Source organism: Colletotrichum costaricense, assembly GCF_030867565.1.
Source record: "Colletotrichum costaricense strain IMI 309622 chromosome Unknown Scaffold_30.1, whole genome shotgun sequence".
Taxonomy (NCBI): domain Eukaryota; kingdom Fungi; phylum Ascomycota; class Sordariomycetes; order Glomerellales; family Glomerellaceae; genus Colletotrichum; species Colletotrichum costaricense.
In genome coordinates, this window is record NW_026848259.1 from 12,570 (window position 1) to 29,419 (window position 16,850).

At 37.1% G+C, this 16,850-nt stretch overlaps 3 protein-coding genes across 3 annotated transcripts; 1 reads left to right on the forward strand and 2 right to left on the reverse strand.

The window, feature by feature from the left end:
* Positions 1-1,479: 1,479 nt before the first annotated feature.
* Positions 1,480-2,010, forward strand: CCOS01_16403 (uncharacterized protein; the record flags this gene model as incomplete). The annotated part of the gene is made up of 2 exons (XM_060464539.1): positions 1,480-1,875; positions 1,954-2,010. 2 exons carry the CDS (start codon positions 1,480-1,482, stop codon positions 2,008-2,010), a joined length of 453 nt encoding a protein of 150 aa, XP_060304855.1.
* A 4,270-nt stretch (positions 2,011-6,280) lies between these two features.
* CCOS01_16404 (uncharacterized protein) lies at positions 6,281-6,481 on the reverse strand (the record flags this gene model as incomplete). The annotated part of the gene is made up of 1 exon (XM_060464540.1): positions 6,281-6,481. A coding segment is annotated over one exon (201 nt), but the record flags the coding sequence as incomplete, so codon positions are not given.
* An 8,202-nt stretch (positions 6,482-14,683) lies between these two features.
* Positions 14,684-16,467, reverse strand: CCOS01_16405 (uncharacterized protein; the record flags this gene model as incomplete). Its single annotated transcript, XM_060464541.1, has 3 exons — positions 14,684-14,734; positions 15,401-15,873; positions 15,951-16,467. The coding sequence occupies 3 exons, from the start codon at positions 16,465-16,467 to the stop codon at positions 14,684-14,686; spliced, it is 1,041 nt and encodes a 346-aa protein (XP_060304857.1).
* Between the last annotated feature and the right edge of the window lie 383 nt (positions 16,468-16,850).

Below are 16,850 nucleotides of genomic sequence, written 5' to 3' on the forward strand. Positions count from 1 at the left end.
TTTATTCCCTGCTTCTCAGACGATAGGTGATGGAAGGAATGGATGCGTGGAGACGTTACCATCTTACCATCACCAGACCCGGACGAACCAGCGTGAATCCGGGGGGCCCGCGACCCGCATTCTCGACCGTGAGAGATGCTCCACATTTCTAGTTCTCACTTCGCCGGACATGACACGGAGTATGAATCGGCGTGATTGAAATCTACCATGATGGAGATAGGCCGTGTGAAAGATTCTGGTGCCGCACCGGGGCAACCAACGAGAATCTTCGCGCCAACGCTGACATGGTCACGGCTCCTGCGATGTAATGATGAGAATCCACCTTGAGCCGTCTATCTCTAAAGAGTCGTGACCTCAGCAATGATCCACTATCAATTCGACGCATACGCAGCTAATACTGCAACGCATATGTCTTGCTTCCACCATGGACGCCGGTCTCCAGCTGTGGCTCAGTGCCATGGTCTGGAGGGGAATATGATCAACTTTGCACTCTCAGACTGTCACATACGACCATACCCATTGGAAAACTCGGGATCCCGTCCGCTCTCCCATAGATAAGCCAATGAGGGCCGGATTAGTAGTTGGGTCGGTGACGACCAGCGAATACCTGGTGTTGTATGTTTTGCTTTTGGTCCCTTGGGTCAATTTCGTGATCCTGCTTTTTGTGGAGAGTTTGGTGATTGTGTAGTCAGGCTGATGTGACGAGCGGTGAACCTGCGGACCATTGAAGCAATCACGACACTGCTTGAGTCAGAGATTAAGGTATTTGGATTCTAAGCAGACTGTGGCAGGTGGCCGGTTTCGAGACAAAGCACTAGACAAATACTGATGCTCCTCCCAGTCTTTGCCTTCGGACAGTGTGCTCGGTTATGTCATGCATGTGGTGGTGGATGTGATTGTTTTTTGCTGGCTGGCGCAAAGGATCGACCTTAACGGAATCAGGTGTTCAAGAAAACACCTTTCAGGTGCTTTGTCATGTCCGTTGCCCTGGGTCTTGCCTGCCCAAGGTGAATGTTAGATTCTGGGCAGTCGGCAGGAAAGGTGGATCTGGAAGGCGACCGGGGCCATAAGAATGACCCTTCCACTTACATATCACCACTTCTGAGGAATCGTAGGCTCTGTCGAACAACTTCCTCCTCCTTCCACCTCCGTATGCAGCAACAGACCACCGTTCATTGGTCTTCGTGCCAACCGAACGATTACCCTGCTGACGTGTCGTGCCATGGCAGTCAAATATCAACACTACCACTAATGACTTTTCTCTTTCCTCTTCAATGTCAGGATGTGCTTCGGCGAAGAACAGACAGCAAATTTACGGCAGAGAGGGAAAGCAAATGGACAAACCAAACAGATAAGAATTTCCCCTCGATTATCTTCTGGCCCAAATACTCATCCCTCCTCAGCGCAGCAAGCGACTTCCCATCTCCGAGTTGCCTCTTCAGTCTGCACTATCACAATTCGTCGACCGTCACAACCATAATGATCATCATTATTCCCATGAGCCAAGAGTCGGATCCGAGCATCGCCCGACCACGCATCCCCAACGAATCCAGTGCCGTTGCTTTTCTTCAGGCGTTGAGAGAGGGTCGCGAGTGTTGGGCAGTTGTTGGCCGCACCCTCACCCGCCCGGCACGAGACTCCGCCGTTGTCCGACTTGACAATGGCTTCTCCAACCACGGCTTGGATGCTCAGGTTTCCCGACGTGGGTTCCAGTCATCCTCAATCAGTCCAACCCACGAGAATGCAGGGTCGTCTCCCTCCTTCATTGTTTCGGCTGATGCCGATATCATTCAAAAATCCGGGGAGCTTGAAAAGAATGACCGCTGCTTCCAGGCTCCAAGCATCGAAGTTCAGGATAATGAGACTAGCCAAAAGGTAAGTCAAGGTCTTTCTGGCGTTGTTACCGGCCTTCCCTATGTTGACCTTTGCAGTAGATTGCTGAAACAGCCATAGGTGACCAGAGACGAACCCGACATCCTCACAAGCTCGGTCGAGACTACCAGTAACTGAGATGAATACCGACCGATTTCAGGTCGTGAACTGTGGCATGCCATACAATAAGGGACATTGGTTAAGGAAAAGGCAGGTCGAGGCTCATAAGAGCTCTGTGGAGGCTACCGAGATGTTGAGCAATTGTATTCATGTTAATGGTGATGTCGCGGCGGACGATAAGGGAGATAAGGGTCACTTTTAAGGGAAAGCAATTGCCAGCATGAAGTTCTGAAGGCATATGTTTGCATTCTAACGCAGATCGTGACACACACGCAAAGGAATTGGGATCGGGAAACGAATGAACGATGCAGCTTGCTCGTCAACGTAGTGGGAGTAGATGGTACTTTGCTACCCACAACGTATTTTTCCCTGAAGAGCTTGTGGTTAGCTCTTGATTCTCACATTTCGGGAATGTGCCCATCTCCGATCCGGTTTCGTTGGAGTCGTCGACAAAGGTGGCTTCCTGCCACAATTTAGATCTCCAACTGCGCGCGTTGACGTCTGCAGATGCCATTCCTTGTATGCATGCTATGCTGATTGAAAGCTCTAACATGCCATAGAATTATGGAGCAGACTGCATCTCAAATCGTGGTGCTGCGAGATCACAGTTGGAATCTTGACGCGATCATACGAATGCACGAAACCTCCACCACCTCCTTCTCCTCCTGGTCCCAGAACAATTGTGGATAGTCCCTTCTGGAGTTACGTCTTGATTGGCCTTCTTTATTCTTCGAATCATACCTGTGTAGGAATTACAGCCGAGAAGCGGCTTATCACTGCTTCTTCCAGCCATACTACGGTCTTCTTGTTGGCTTTAAGGATTATTGGTATACACATAAGCAGGTCAGACCTTTCGGTTATAACGAGGTCAATAGGTTAATATAGGTCTATTATATATATATAAGAGGGGAAGATCGTAAGCAGGGCCCGCGATCCCTTTATAAATATAAATAAATAAAAAGGTCTATCTATATAAGCCTAGACTACTTACTTATTACCCTTACTTAACTACTTAATAAGGTCCTTTTTTTATTTTATAATTTAATATTAATAATTTTTTATTTTTATAATAAAAAAGGGTAAAATAAGAGCTAGGTCCCCCGCTAGCGAGAACTAATAATAGAATTTATTATTAATCCCCTATTTAAAAATACTTAAAGCTATATACTAAAATTTTAATATAATTTCTATTATAATTATTTATATAAAAATTTTATTATCCCTTTTTTTTAATTATTTTTTAATTTTTTAATATATATAATTTATAGATCTAAATTTTTTAAAAATTATTAAATTTAATATAATTAAAAAAAAAGAGCTTTTTATTAATTTAATTACGTCCTAAATACGTATATTTTTTTTTAAGCTAAAGCTTAAGAAGTATATACGTTTACTAAATAACTTATTACTTATAATATATTACTATTTTAACTACGTATTACTTACCCTTTTATTTTAATTATAATAATTCTTTTATTAACGAATTACTTAAAGGACTTATTTAGTATACTTTTTATAAATCCGTTAGTTAGGTTATTATCGCTACTAATTTAACGGATTTTATAAAACTTACGGTATTTATATAATTATTAAAATATTATAATATTTATTATAAGGCGCTTTTTTTTCGTAGTACTTAGCTTAATAAGGTATTTATATAATAAATATAAATCTATATAGACTATAATAGGGATTTTTAGAACGTTAAGTTATTTAATAATAAGGTTTAGGGTAGTTAAAATAGTATAAGTAACGTTAATATTTATAATTATTCCGTAAACTTTTAATATTAATACGCTTTAAATAATCTTTTTATTTTTCGTAGAGCTATAGTAAATAATATTATTATTAATTATAAAGCTCTTATTAATTTATTTTTTATTTATAAGAATAATAAAATAACCTAATTATAAAATATAATTAGCGTTATTTATAAATAACCTATTTATAAAAATAAAGAATTTTATTATAATTAGATCTAATAATAAGAATATAAGCCCTTAGTTTAAGTAATCTATTTATTATTTAATATAATAATTTAATATAATATAATTAATAAATAACGGATCTACTTAATATTAAGTAATACACGACGTATTAAAAATTATTTTTAGTTAGTAAATTAATATAATATAAGTACCTTGAGCTCGCTATTTAATAAATTATTATTTAGTATTTAATACTAAGGGGTTAATTTACTTAAGCTTTTTCTCCTAGTTCTTCTATTTAAATACTATATTAATACTTTTTAATAAAATAATTCCGTTATTAAAAATAAGTAGCTTATTAGTTAATAATTACTATTTTAGTTTAGTTAGTAACTTAGCACGCTTAAGCTCAGTCTTTTTTTTTAACTAAAAGTCTTACTTAATAGTCTAATTATATTATTAGTTTATATTTTAATAATACTAAATAATCCGCTTTTTCTTATTAAAATTAGTAAGTATAAGTTAAACGTAAATATTATTATTTAAAGTATTTTTAAATAATATTTACTATATATTACTTATTAATAAGTACTAGATTTTATAAAACTATATAATAACTATATAATATATAAAATAGTACTTTTAGAGTATAAGTAATAGATCCGAGCTAGTAATTAAGTAAAAACCTTATAATAAAGAGGTTAGCTCGATTATATATATACTTAAATAATATTTTATAACTAGATAATATAACCTTTTTAAATTAGGGTCGGGGCTAGGGTAAGTATTAAATATTAACTAGTTTTTTAAATTATTAATAATTATATAAGGATCTCTTTTTTTCCCTCGTTATTATACTTTTATATAACTAGGTAAGACTTTTTAATAAAGTTAAGTCTTAGGTTCTTAATTTTATTAATAAATTAAAACTTAAATATTCTTATATTCCTATATTTAGGGCTAAGTTAGATAAATTTAATTATACCTCTTTTAATTAGTTTTAAAAGCTCCTTATTACTAAATGTTATAAAAAGTACTTTTAATATAATAATAATACCCTTATTATAAAGTTTAATAACTAGCTTAAGATTTATTTCTTTTTTAAATATAAAATAAATAATAATTATAAAAATATTACCACAGCCGTACTATATTAACGTTCTTTTAGTCCTCCTCCTCTATAATAAAAAGTCGTTATTAACTATTATAATAATCTTATTAAGGACTTTATTAATAATAGCGCTACTATTAGTTAGCTAGTTAATTATAAGGATTAGTAAGTAGTTAACGTACTCTATTATTATAGTTAATAACTTAGGGTTAACCTTTTTTAAATATTAAGGTTTAATTATAATGGTTTAGAAGCTTATTAAGCCGTAAAATAAGTTTATTATATAAATAGTACTACTTATTAAAACGAGCTTAAATAAGCCCTTTTATCCCTTACTTTCTTACTAAACTTTAATATTTAATTATAATAATAAATTAATACTATAGGAGATATTTAATTTATTTTAAGTAATTAATACCTTATTTACTTATTTATTAATATAAAGTTTACGGACTTCCCTTATTACTTTTTTAATCATTTTTATATATTAAGTAATATTTAGTAATAATAGAAATTCGTTAAAAATATATAAAAAAGCTCTAAAAATAAGGAGTATAAGAACGAGGCTATTTAAACTAACTATATTATTAACTATTTTAATTATAGCCTAAAGTATAGCCTTTACGCTTATTAATAAGTATTTATTTTAAATAATATTATATACCTTTTTAAGTATTACATAATATTTCTTAACCTTATTAATACTATTATAGGCTTCGATAAGTACTTCCTTAACTTTAATAAATATAAATTTAATAAAAAATTTAAATTTTATAGCGCTAAAGTTCTTACTAATATTTATAATAATCTAATTTAATAAACTAAAATAGACGTTAATTTAATATAGCTAAAGAGCTTTTTATATATATTTCGTAATTATATTTATAAAGAACTTTATTATTTAAAAAGAAGTAGTAATATTAACGACGTAAAGTACTAGTTAGTTAGTACCCTTATAATTTATTAAATATATTACGTTAATTATAATCTCGTAATTAAAATCGTAATTATTTTATAGGATAAATTTAAATTAACTAGGGATAATAATATTAAGTTAATATTATTAATAAATCTTTATAAGCTTTTTAAGGGCTACGATTTTTATATTATTACTTAATTACTAAAGTAGTTTTAGAAAATAAAAAACTAAAAAATAACTAAAATACTAATATAAGTAGCGCAGTTCGCCCTTTATTAAGTAATTAATAATAATTTTCTCGTTATTAAAAAGTAAAAACTAAGAATATCCCTATTTATAAATAATAAGTACTATAATATCTCCCTTAATTAGTAAGTTATTAATATTATTAAAGTATATTCTTAGCTTATTTATATCCTTTAAGTAGTATAAAAAAGAAATATTAGTTAATAAAATATAAAAAGTAATATTATTAAATAGGGTACTAATAATTATAAATCCTAATAACTTTATAAGTTCGCTATTACTAAATTAAATACTTACTTTACTAGTTTTAAAAATATTAAAAATTACTTCGGGTCGTTATTGCTATAATATAAGGAGTTAAGGGTAGCCCGTAGTTAAGAATTCTATAGTATTAATATTAAGTATAATACTTTAAAAATCCCTTAATAAATACCTCTTATTTAATAAAAAAAAGGTTACTAGTTCTGTAAGCTTAGTTAACTTATTAATAAAAGTAGTATTAATAAAGCTATACTCTATTACCTAAGTAGCGAGGATATTTATAAAAGTTTTATTATTAATAATAGTTATAAAGTATATTATTAAGATCTAAACTTCGTCTTTATAATTATCCTTATAATTAAAGTCGAGGTTATTAAAATATTAAATTATAATATTATTATTGTCGTCGTTATTAATAAGGGCAGTTCTTTTATAAAAAGTAAAGAATTATAAGTATAAGCTTAGTATAAATCTCTTATTTCTTTTTTTATTATTTTTATATTTCTAATATACTTAATATCGCTCTTTTTCTAAATACTTAGTTAATTAATAACTAATTTTATAATAAATAAAATACTTTTTATTAATAATACTACGGCTACGTCAATTCTATTTATTAAATCTAGTCTTTTTATTAAAGCTATTATAAATACGATCGGTTTAGTAAGTAGCGGGGACCTTTATATTATAAATACTATTTTAAAAATACTATTATTACTTATTATAATCGTACTCTTTTTTTATAATATTAATTAAAGTACTAAGCTAATAGTAAATATTAATAAACATAAGTACTAAGTTAAGTATAATAAGTTTATATTTTAATATATTACTTATATAATAAAAGAGCTAGTTACTTATATTAAAAATAAATCCCTATATAACTAGTACTTCGTAAAGAATTATAATGCGGTTAATAAGCGTTTATAAGATTTATTAATTTAACTTACCTAGATTTTTATAAACTATAAAATACTAATAGAGGTTATAGAGCTTTATAAAATAGTTTTAATAACTTATAAATAGTTCGAAGTACTCCTAAGTCCTTTAGTATATTACGTTAAAACTAAGCGGGTTAGAGATATTACTAAGCTAGTTAAAATAAAAAGTTAATACCCTTTTTTTAAGTATATTTAAAAAAATACTAAAATAGTAACGTTTACTAATTCCTACCCGTTAATATAATATTTTAAAAATCCGAAGCTTTTTATTAAAAATATTATACTTCTTATTATTATACTTATTTTTATTATTATAAAGCTTAGTAAAGTTAATTAATTAGTAAGTATTAAATATAATATCGTCTTTAATTTTTATATTAAAATATAGTATTTAATAAGATAGATTTTATTATTAAATAATAATAACTTTAGTTTTTAGTTTCTCCTCTTCTTTTTTTTAAAAAAGTAATAAGTTAGTTAGTTAATAATAAGGCTAAAGTCGTAGTTTTAATTATTTTAATTAAACTAGCTAAGTTTACGTAAACTCCCTTATTATCTCTCTAGCTTATTAAATAAAATCGTTAGTATTTATTAATTATAAAAGTAATAAATAAAAGAAATAAAGATTATAATATAATATATTAAAGTATTTATTATAATTATAATAAGTTACGATTTTTTTAAAGGTCTAAGTAGGGAAGTACTAAGTATTAAGGGTACTAATAATCTTATTTACTATTTAATTACGATCCCTAATTATTAAGTTAATATTATTATTTATAAAGAAGTTTTTTAGCTTTTTAAGAATCGTACTTTTTATTTTTAAAAAGTCCCCTATTTCTTAGCTTTAAAAATTAGTTTTAAAATCCTTTTATAGCTCTTTACTTATTAAGCCGTCTTAATAATAAGATCTTATTATATAAAAAATAAAAGTATTAAGCTTTTTATCGTTTATAAAAGTAAGTATAATATTAAATAAGCCTTATTAAGTTAAGTTAATATAATCTTATTAACGAGTTAGAATTAAGTATAGTTCTATAATTTAAAAATATAAATAGGTTTAAAGTAATATTAACTAGTTATTAGTCCCTTTTTACTTATTACTAAGGCCGGTAGTTATTATAATATATTTAGTAAAATAAGGTATATAATAAAAAATAATCGTAAGAAGTAATTATTATATTTTAATTATAATATAACGTTAAGTAAGTTTAAATAAGTAATAAGTTAATCGTAACGATTATTTTAATAGTAATAAGCGGGCTACTATTATTAGTTTAGAAAATTCTATTTTTTTAACGAGGTATATAAATAAAAAGTTACTAAAGTTAGTAAAAGGTCGTAAAAAAAAAAAAAAAGGCCTTTTATAACCGTACTTTTAATAATAAATAGAGGATTCCGTTAGCTACTAATTAGTAATTTCTTTTTATATTTTTCGTATTTATTTTTATTTATTTAATCTCAGAGCTTTTATTAAGTTAAAAAGAAGTAGATTTATTAATAATATAAAATAGATCCCTATTATTATTACTATTAAGATCTTTTTTTTTCTTAGTATTTTAAAATACTTCGCTATTTATAAAAGAATATTATTATTAACGTATTTATAATTTCAAAAGTCTTATTATTATTAAGCACTAGTACGCTAGCGATTATTAGATTAATTTTTTAATAATTAATCTCCTTTTATTTATTATTAGTTTAAAGTAGTACTTAGTTATAATATATTTAAAATAGATTTTTTTATAAGTAGCTTAATTAGAGAGAAGTTAATAATTATAATAAAATTAATAAAAATAATATTAATAATAAAAATAAAGTTAATAATAATAATAAAATAATTATTTTTTTTATAGTAGTAGCTTTAATAAAAGAGATTATATATAATAAAGCGCGCTTTTATTAATTTATAACTAGTTAATTAGTTATTAGTTAGTAATAATAAAAGAGAGTTAAAGTAATATAAACTAAGATACTTATTATTAATTAAATAGATAGAACTAAGTTAATAAGTTAAAATAGTTAATAAAATAAGTTAAAACTATCTTTTTTATAATTATATCCTTACTAATTTATAATAAAAATATATATATAATTTAATTACTAATTAGTATTAGTATATATATAAGTAAGTTAGACCTTTTAATTACGACGAGGTTAATAGGTTAATATAGGTCTATTACGTATATATAAGAGGGGAAGATCGTGGGCAGGGCCCGCGATCCCTCTGTGGGTGTAAGTAGGTAGAAGGGTCCGTCTGCACGGGCCCAGACTGCCTACCTACCACCCCTACCTAACTACCTAATAGGGTCCCTTTTCTGCCTCGTAATCCAACAAGGATCGCGCTATCTGCGGCTTGACCTCTGAATCAAGTCACCATCTATTCTTTTCGCAATCTTGCCAGTGCGAGATGGATCAGTGTTGATACACATCCTTCTCAAAGCCCACGATTGCTCCGTTGGATGTAAGTAGGTGGAAAGACCGTTTGCGGCGGCCCGGATATATCCCCAATCTGCCGTCCATATTCCAGCATCGGCAGTGTCTGATTTGGAGGCAGAAAAAGTAGCGGATTCGGGCGACATTACGGCTTCGTGCGGCTGCGGAATGCAGTGGTGAGGCTCCCTCGTCCGTACCCAATATTTGACCCTCCCGAGCGCCAATTTCCCATTTTGGCAGCATTTGGTAGTAATTGTGGTGCATTGAAAATTGAAAGTCCCAAAGCCGTATAGTCCTCCGGTTCAACTCGTATAGCACCGTGATTGGAAAAGAGCTTTCTCTCGGTCTGACTGCGCCCGGAATACGTGTGTTTTTCTCCAAGCTAAGACCTGAGAGGCATATGTGCTCGCTGGGCGACTTACCGTCTGTAGTATGCTGCTATCTCAACCACGCGTTTGGGTAGCTCTCTGGCCCTTGCTCTTGTCCTTGTTCCTGGAGTTTAGTTGGCTATTATAGGTAACTTACTGTCGAGGTGACTGAACGAGGTGCTTGCCGTCGAACTGGCTGGAAGTAGTGGAAGTGCCATGCAACCTGCGTCTGCCGCATTGACGGAGATGCTGGCACCATTTTGTTCGTAGAGGAGCCACGAAGGCGTGGAGGATCGAGGATTTGGGCTGAACGCAAATACGTAGAAAACGGAAGATGCCCGCAGTGGCTAGAACCTTTGTTCAACCCATATCATTGCCCTGGAAGAGATCTGGTGTTTAGTACGGCGGGCGTGGAAATCCGGGCGGTTGTTAGCCGTTGCATCCCGGCGGTGTAGGAGGGTGAGATCATTCCGCAGTGAGCGGGCGGAAGGGGGTCGAAGCAGGCGTGTTGAAAAGCCCTTTCAGCGATCAGTGGTCTGAACCAGCGATCTGGTGGGCTGGGAGTCTTGTCGGCGGAGCTCTTACCACGGCTAGTCCTGGCAGAACGAACCTTGTTGACGTGACCTTTGTGTGGCGAGGCCGACTTTCAGTGGAAGGAAGCCTATAGAGAACGTCAAAGGGCTTGTCGAGGTGAATCTTGTGCAGTCAATTTCTGGCGGAAGGAGGTCGTACTGTCCTGAACTGCCGCCTTCTTGTCTCCTCTGGGTCGTAAAAGGTAGCACAAATGAAGTCGCGGATCTTGCGGCAGCTGGGCTCGCGGTCGTTGCAGGAGGTTGAATGAGGGAAAGAGACTTCCACTGCGGTCGACTGAGAGCTCGTCCTATCCCTTCAGCTGTACTAGGTCGGTCTATCGTAAGTCTGATTACAGGCGCTGCGCCTGCAGATGATGATCGTATATCGGGTGTAAGAAGTGGGTTCGAGAGAAAAGAGATGTTAAGAACAAGGTTCCAGATGCGCAAATTCAATGCGCTGCGCTGATGTGGGACACTGAAGCATCTGGTTGAAATAATCAGTCATTAAGTTGGTACGTTCGGCCACATATACTCCACGACCTTCCCTGTTGATGGAAATACTCGCGTGAAGGTTCTTTCGATATCGACGGCCAAGTACTCCTATTGGAATTACTTAGGAACAGATACAGGCTCTGCTGACAATGCTGTTACGTCCGACAACGAATGCTAGTTTCTCTGTCATTTCTAGAACGTCTCTTCATGTTGGTATACGCGTAAGCAGGGCCAATCTCTTGGCCAGTATGAAGCTCAATGATCGTATGTTGAACCGCGTATGTATATGGAAGGGGTAAGCAGGTGGGCAGAGTCCACTGTTCCTCTGTCAGGTATAGGTTGGCAGAAGGGCCGTTCCAACTTTCGAATCCTCTTCTTCTGCCGTCAATAGTCCAACAGCAAGATGCGACATAGAAAGCACGGAGTCCTTCGATGTCAATAGATTTCGGAAGGGGCGCGGTCGTGCACCTCATGGCAATCCTCTGCAGAGACTGATTTGGTCCCAAATTAGCTTCGGCCAGGTCGAGTGAACGAACATTCAGTCATACCGTTAAAGGCGCACGACACAGGAAGGAAGCTCACAGAGGCCAACTTCTGCTAGTGTCATTAAGGTTGATCACTGGGGTCTTCCCCTCGCTAATCGTGTACTTCCTGCGCTGTACACTACCTGAGATGCTCCTTTGTTGCTTGGAACCTTCCTAAATCCCCTATGCTAACCCCTATCCTGGAGACATGAAGGACGAAATCCTATAACAGATCACCTATCCTAGGAAATAGGTAATGGCTGAACTCGGGCTCCGCATCCAGACCGCGGGCCAATTCAAGTGAGCATATCTGATCCAGAAGAGCTTGCACAACTGCAAAAGATCTGATGACGGCATCAACATGGCCAAAGCTGATCTGTCCAAGAACCTACGCTAGAGCTATTGATCTAATCTAAACCGAATAGCGGTGCTCAACGAGGAAGGTAAAAGGGATATCCAGCTTGCTCAATGTAGGATACATGACTAATGACGAGTGCTTGATTGAGGCTAGAAGGCCTTCCTGGCCGCCAGAAGTCACCTTTTGCAGCTGAGTATGACGAGCGTGACAAACAGCGAGATTCACAGAGTTCTTGGGCAGTACTTGGGCCTTTCTTAAGCTTGGTTCCAAGCACGGAATGTAAGTCGGAATGAACCGAAGCTTTGTTTTTTGTGGCCTCAAGACACCTTGAACGCGGAAGCCAAAGCCTGGGGATCACGACATCCAGTTATATAAGACCATTGTTGATGACCGATCAAGGCCTTTTGATTGAATAAATGACTTTAATAAGTTGACGAAACAATAAACACAGAACATGTAGTACTTGGGTGGGAAGGAAAACCCTGCCGATACGGCCCATTAGAAATGATGCCATTTTCCTCTATCTATCTAGCGTTGAATCTGTGAGATCTTGGCCATGCTCTTACTTCACTGTTGAAAGCTTGACTACGGTCATCGAATGTAGCTAAAGGCCGATAAGGACGCATTCTTCGTATCGGCGCTGTGACTTTCTGTCATCACTTTAGTAGGTGGCAAATGGGGACCTATCATTGGCGATCCAGGAAAACACAACAGCGTTTATGACGAGAGGGTTAATAAGAGTGATCATAAGACCATGTCACGTCTTACTGGGAAAATGTCATGTTTCAGCGCCCTGCGAGAACCAAAGACGTCAGACTTTCTTGACCAAAAGGGCAGCAAGAGGATCTATAAGAATCATCAATGCGTGATGAAAGAACTCAAAGCCCCTAGACTTGAATGTCATACCGTTCAGAGCTATACGAGACATTCTTGACCCAGCATCAAACTAATTGAAGGTGGACTCTGAAATGAGAAACTTGATTTCTGGCCGGAACACATTCAACACCGATCTCAAGTGAGCTAGAAGTTTCACATCGAGAGGAAAATACTGCAAAGAAATGAGGTTAGAGTATGTGAGACTCCAATTTCTCCGTATTGTTGGGAAAGATTGAATCTAATCCCAATGATAAGTCAGATGGCTATAAGTGCCAAACCCGAAGCCCTGAATCACCAGCCCGCTGCCTTTAGCTACCTACTTCTGCTCAATTCGAGACCGGTCGGCACTCTACTTCTGTTCTCTACTCAGCGCATTCTTCTCACAACAGTTCAGGATTTGAGCAATGGTACCTCGAGATCTTTCTTTCCTCCAGCCTACCTTGACCATGTCAAATAGGAGCGTATTGCCATCATAAGGAGTATGTAAACACAGTCTTGATTTCAACGAGGACCTAGAGGAACGAAAATGTATTACATTATCCGTATCGGATCAAAGATTTCTTTTTATATCCCGCTCTTACGTCGACCAGGGGATTTGTTGCAGCACTCGAGTTCATTCCTTGCATCAGATGGGACCAAGTTTGTCTGTGGCTACGGGAACTATTTCATCTTTTCGATCGAGGCTGTCATTGGGCTGGAGAAACTTGCATTCCAATATCCTTGTTTATGAGTTCTCATTCAGTCAGTATCCTGGACGCCCCGCCACCAATCATACATCCAACTCTTCCTCTCATGGTATCTCATCATGAAGGCAATCAAAGATTCTTTGATAACATAGCCGCGAAGATTTACTTCACCCACTATGGTTATTAGAAGCCAGAGAAGACCCTCGAGCTCTCTACGATAGAAATGAACAACCAAGTGGTGATCGGCGTGTTGCTGCGTTTCCCATCTTGTGGTCACTACCTACATGACGTGAGCATCTCTAGTGCCGAATGCGCTTCAGGCACATCAAAGAGCTGTCAACAAGGGCTTACCTCTTCTTTGCATACAACGAGACCACAGCTGCATGAATAGGAGCTTTGAGCAGGAAGGCCTCGCTCAGGAAGGCCTTGCATGCCGCCCAGGTGAAAAGGGGTAAGAGTTTGGTAGTTGGCCATGTTCCGTGTGTGTCTCAGCTACCATTCTAGTACTTGGGGGATACGGGTAACGTCTACAAACTCGTCTTCAGTGAGAAACTCTGGGTTTTTGGAATCCCTTTCAGGATATCACTTATAAAAGAGCAGAAATGTCTCGATAATGATTGATTTATCTGCCCTGTGGGGGAGATTATTATTCCCTCACGTTTGGCAAACTTTCGTCAGATGCACTTCTTTCCTAGCTCTGTAAAAATCTTCTTGGTTGCCCCTCTTGATGTCATATTAAGACTTCAGCCGCTGAAGGTGGTCTCCTTAGGCGCCGAGAATATGAGGAGGTGGGTTCCGTTCAAAGACGCCGTTTACCGTTTCTAGGGGCGGAATCAAGGAAAACATAGGATCCTGAACATGAAGATTTAAGTGCAGACTTGGGTTTTAATATGCGTTTGCAGGTACATGAGTTTCAGAGAGAGGAGTTCAGGGGGAATCTCTCAATATATTAGGTTTAATACTGATGAATCTGCTACTCGGAATCAAGAGGAGGCCTTTCATCCATGGCTTGCCCGTAGCCTCGCTGTGAAACATCACCCAACAAGTATCAAAACTTCAAGGAAAAGAGAGAAATAGAAGGAAATGATGAGATTTACCTTATGTTTTGATGAAAAGTTGTGTTTTGAGCACCAAAGCCTACAAGTCTTACTGAGTCTAACTGCTCACCTACTTACTTTTACGATGGAATCGTATTATAGCCAGTATTTGAGGGGAAGAATGGCATGACAAAAGCCCTGCGTTGTCAGCTGCTTCAGCCAGAGGAATCATTTGATCATGTTACGTGTTGCATTTGCAGACAATCATTGAATATAATCCCTCTCAATCATGGAGAGAAAATGATTTCTATCATGAAGATCACGCATCTTCTTCATCCTCTCCTCAGAGATATACATCATGAGACGAGTGGAACATGTCATGAACAAAGGATCAGAACAACCAGTAATCGGCACGATCATACAATATTCACGATGGAAAACAGACACGAATGCAGAGCGGGAAACAGAATGTTTTGAATTAATGCCGCCCCTGCGGCCCAAGAAAGTTGCTGGTGAAGATGGTGGCGATGATGATGTTACTGGCGGTGGTGCTGATGCTGATGCTGTTGTTGTTGATGCTGCTGCTGGGGGGAAGCCCTCTCCTCCGGCGACATGTCCTTGCCAGTGGCCTCTATCTCGAGAACGCGGGTGACGACGGCAGTTGCCAAGACGCGACAGCCCTGAAACGTCATGTTCGTGCTACCCTTTGCCCAATCGGGGATGGGGAGGTCGGATAGCTCCCGACATAGTCTGATCCAATGATCGGTCAGGTCTTCTTCCTCTTCCTCCTCTTCAGTCTCGGGAAGCCCCGTTGCGCCGTCCTCCATCTCCTCATCCTCGTTCTCTGACGCGCCGAGATTCAGAGCGGCGGTGTCCTCCGCGAGCTCGGAAAACAGGTCATTCTCCGGCCAGTTAAATCGGAGGGAGTGGATGTGTGGGGAGCGGATGCGGGGGGAGGGGACGGGGGAGGCGTCAAAGGGGTTGGGGTCGGGGAAGGGCTCCAGGGCCTGGGCGCTGATGTTGTCGCGGGCTTCCTCAGAAGGGACAGCGCGTGGCTCCTCCACATTCTCCTCTGCGAGGGGAGTTATGGTGGCGGCGGGAATTGCTGCTGCAGCAGCTTGGAGGTCTGTAGTACATCTCATGTCAGAATCAAAGCGAGAGGGGATTGTGACTGAAGAAGCTTTGTGAAAGAAGTCAACTTACTCTTGCGAGCGGTGGTGACGTCCCTAACGACTGGGACAGGGAACGCGCGGGCAGACTTGTGACGGAGCCTCATGGCCAGGCGCACGGCGGCGATGACGGCGTTGGGGGAGTGGCCGGAGCCCGGGGCAGATCTCGGATTGCATAACCCGGAAAGGTACTTGAGACTCTGCGTCGACTTGGCAATGTTGGCCCCGAAGAGCAGAAAGAAAACGGGTTTGGTGAGCCCCAGAGACAAACACGCCCGGTTCAGACGGATCAAGGCGTCACCGGTCACTTCGTCGATGTCCAGTTCATATATGAGGCCCAGGGCCTGGTCCAGTTGGTCAGGGGGGATGGTTTCTTGAATCAAGCGAGACCAGTCGGCCTCCTCGGTCTCGGTCTCGTCCGCATCGCGGGTCTCGGACCACCACTGTCGGCACAGGGTATCCCATTTCTCGGGGATCTGGGCGCGTCCGGGTTCGGCTTGATGAAGAACGCAGAGGACACGAAACTCTGCGAGAAGAATGGCGGCGGACATTGTCTCAGTGAGAGTGAGAGTGAGAGAAGTAGAGAAAAGAACGGCTTCTAACACAGCAACGCAAAACTAAGAGAGAGAGATAGAGAGGGACGCAAAGAGGCAAATGGTGCGTGTGCGTGTGCGTGTGTTTCTGACGGCCGAGAGAAGAAAAGAAGAGAATTCTTCAGGGGCATTAGAGAAAGGCAGACTTCTTATACAGATCTACGTGGCGTCTACAATGCTCAACTCGAATGGGAGGAAGAGACGCGAGGACTTGCCAGATCTTACAAGAGGTACTTGACGATCAGTAACATACATCAAATCGGGAAGCACAGTTGGGACCAAAAAGGGGAAGACATCTGGACTAAGACAGAACGGGATTCAGTCATACGTCAGACAGGTAT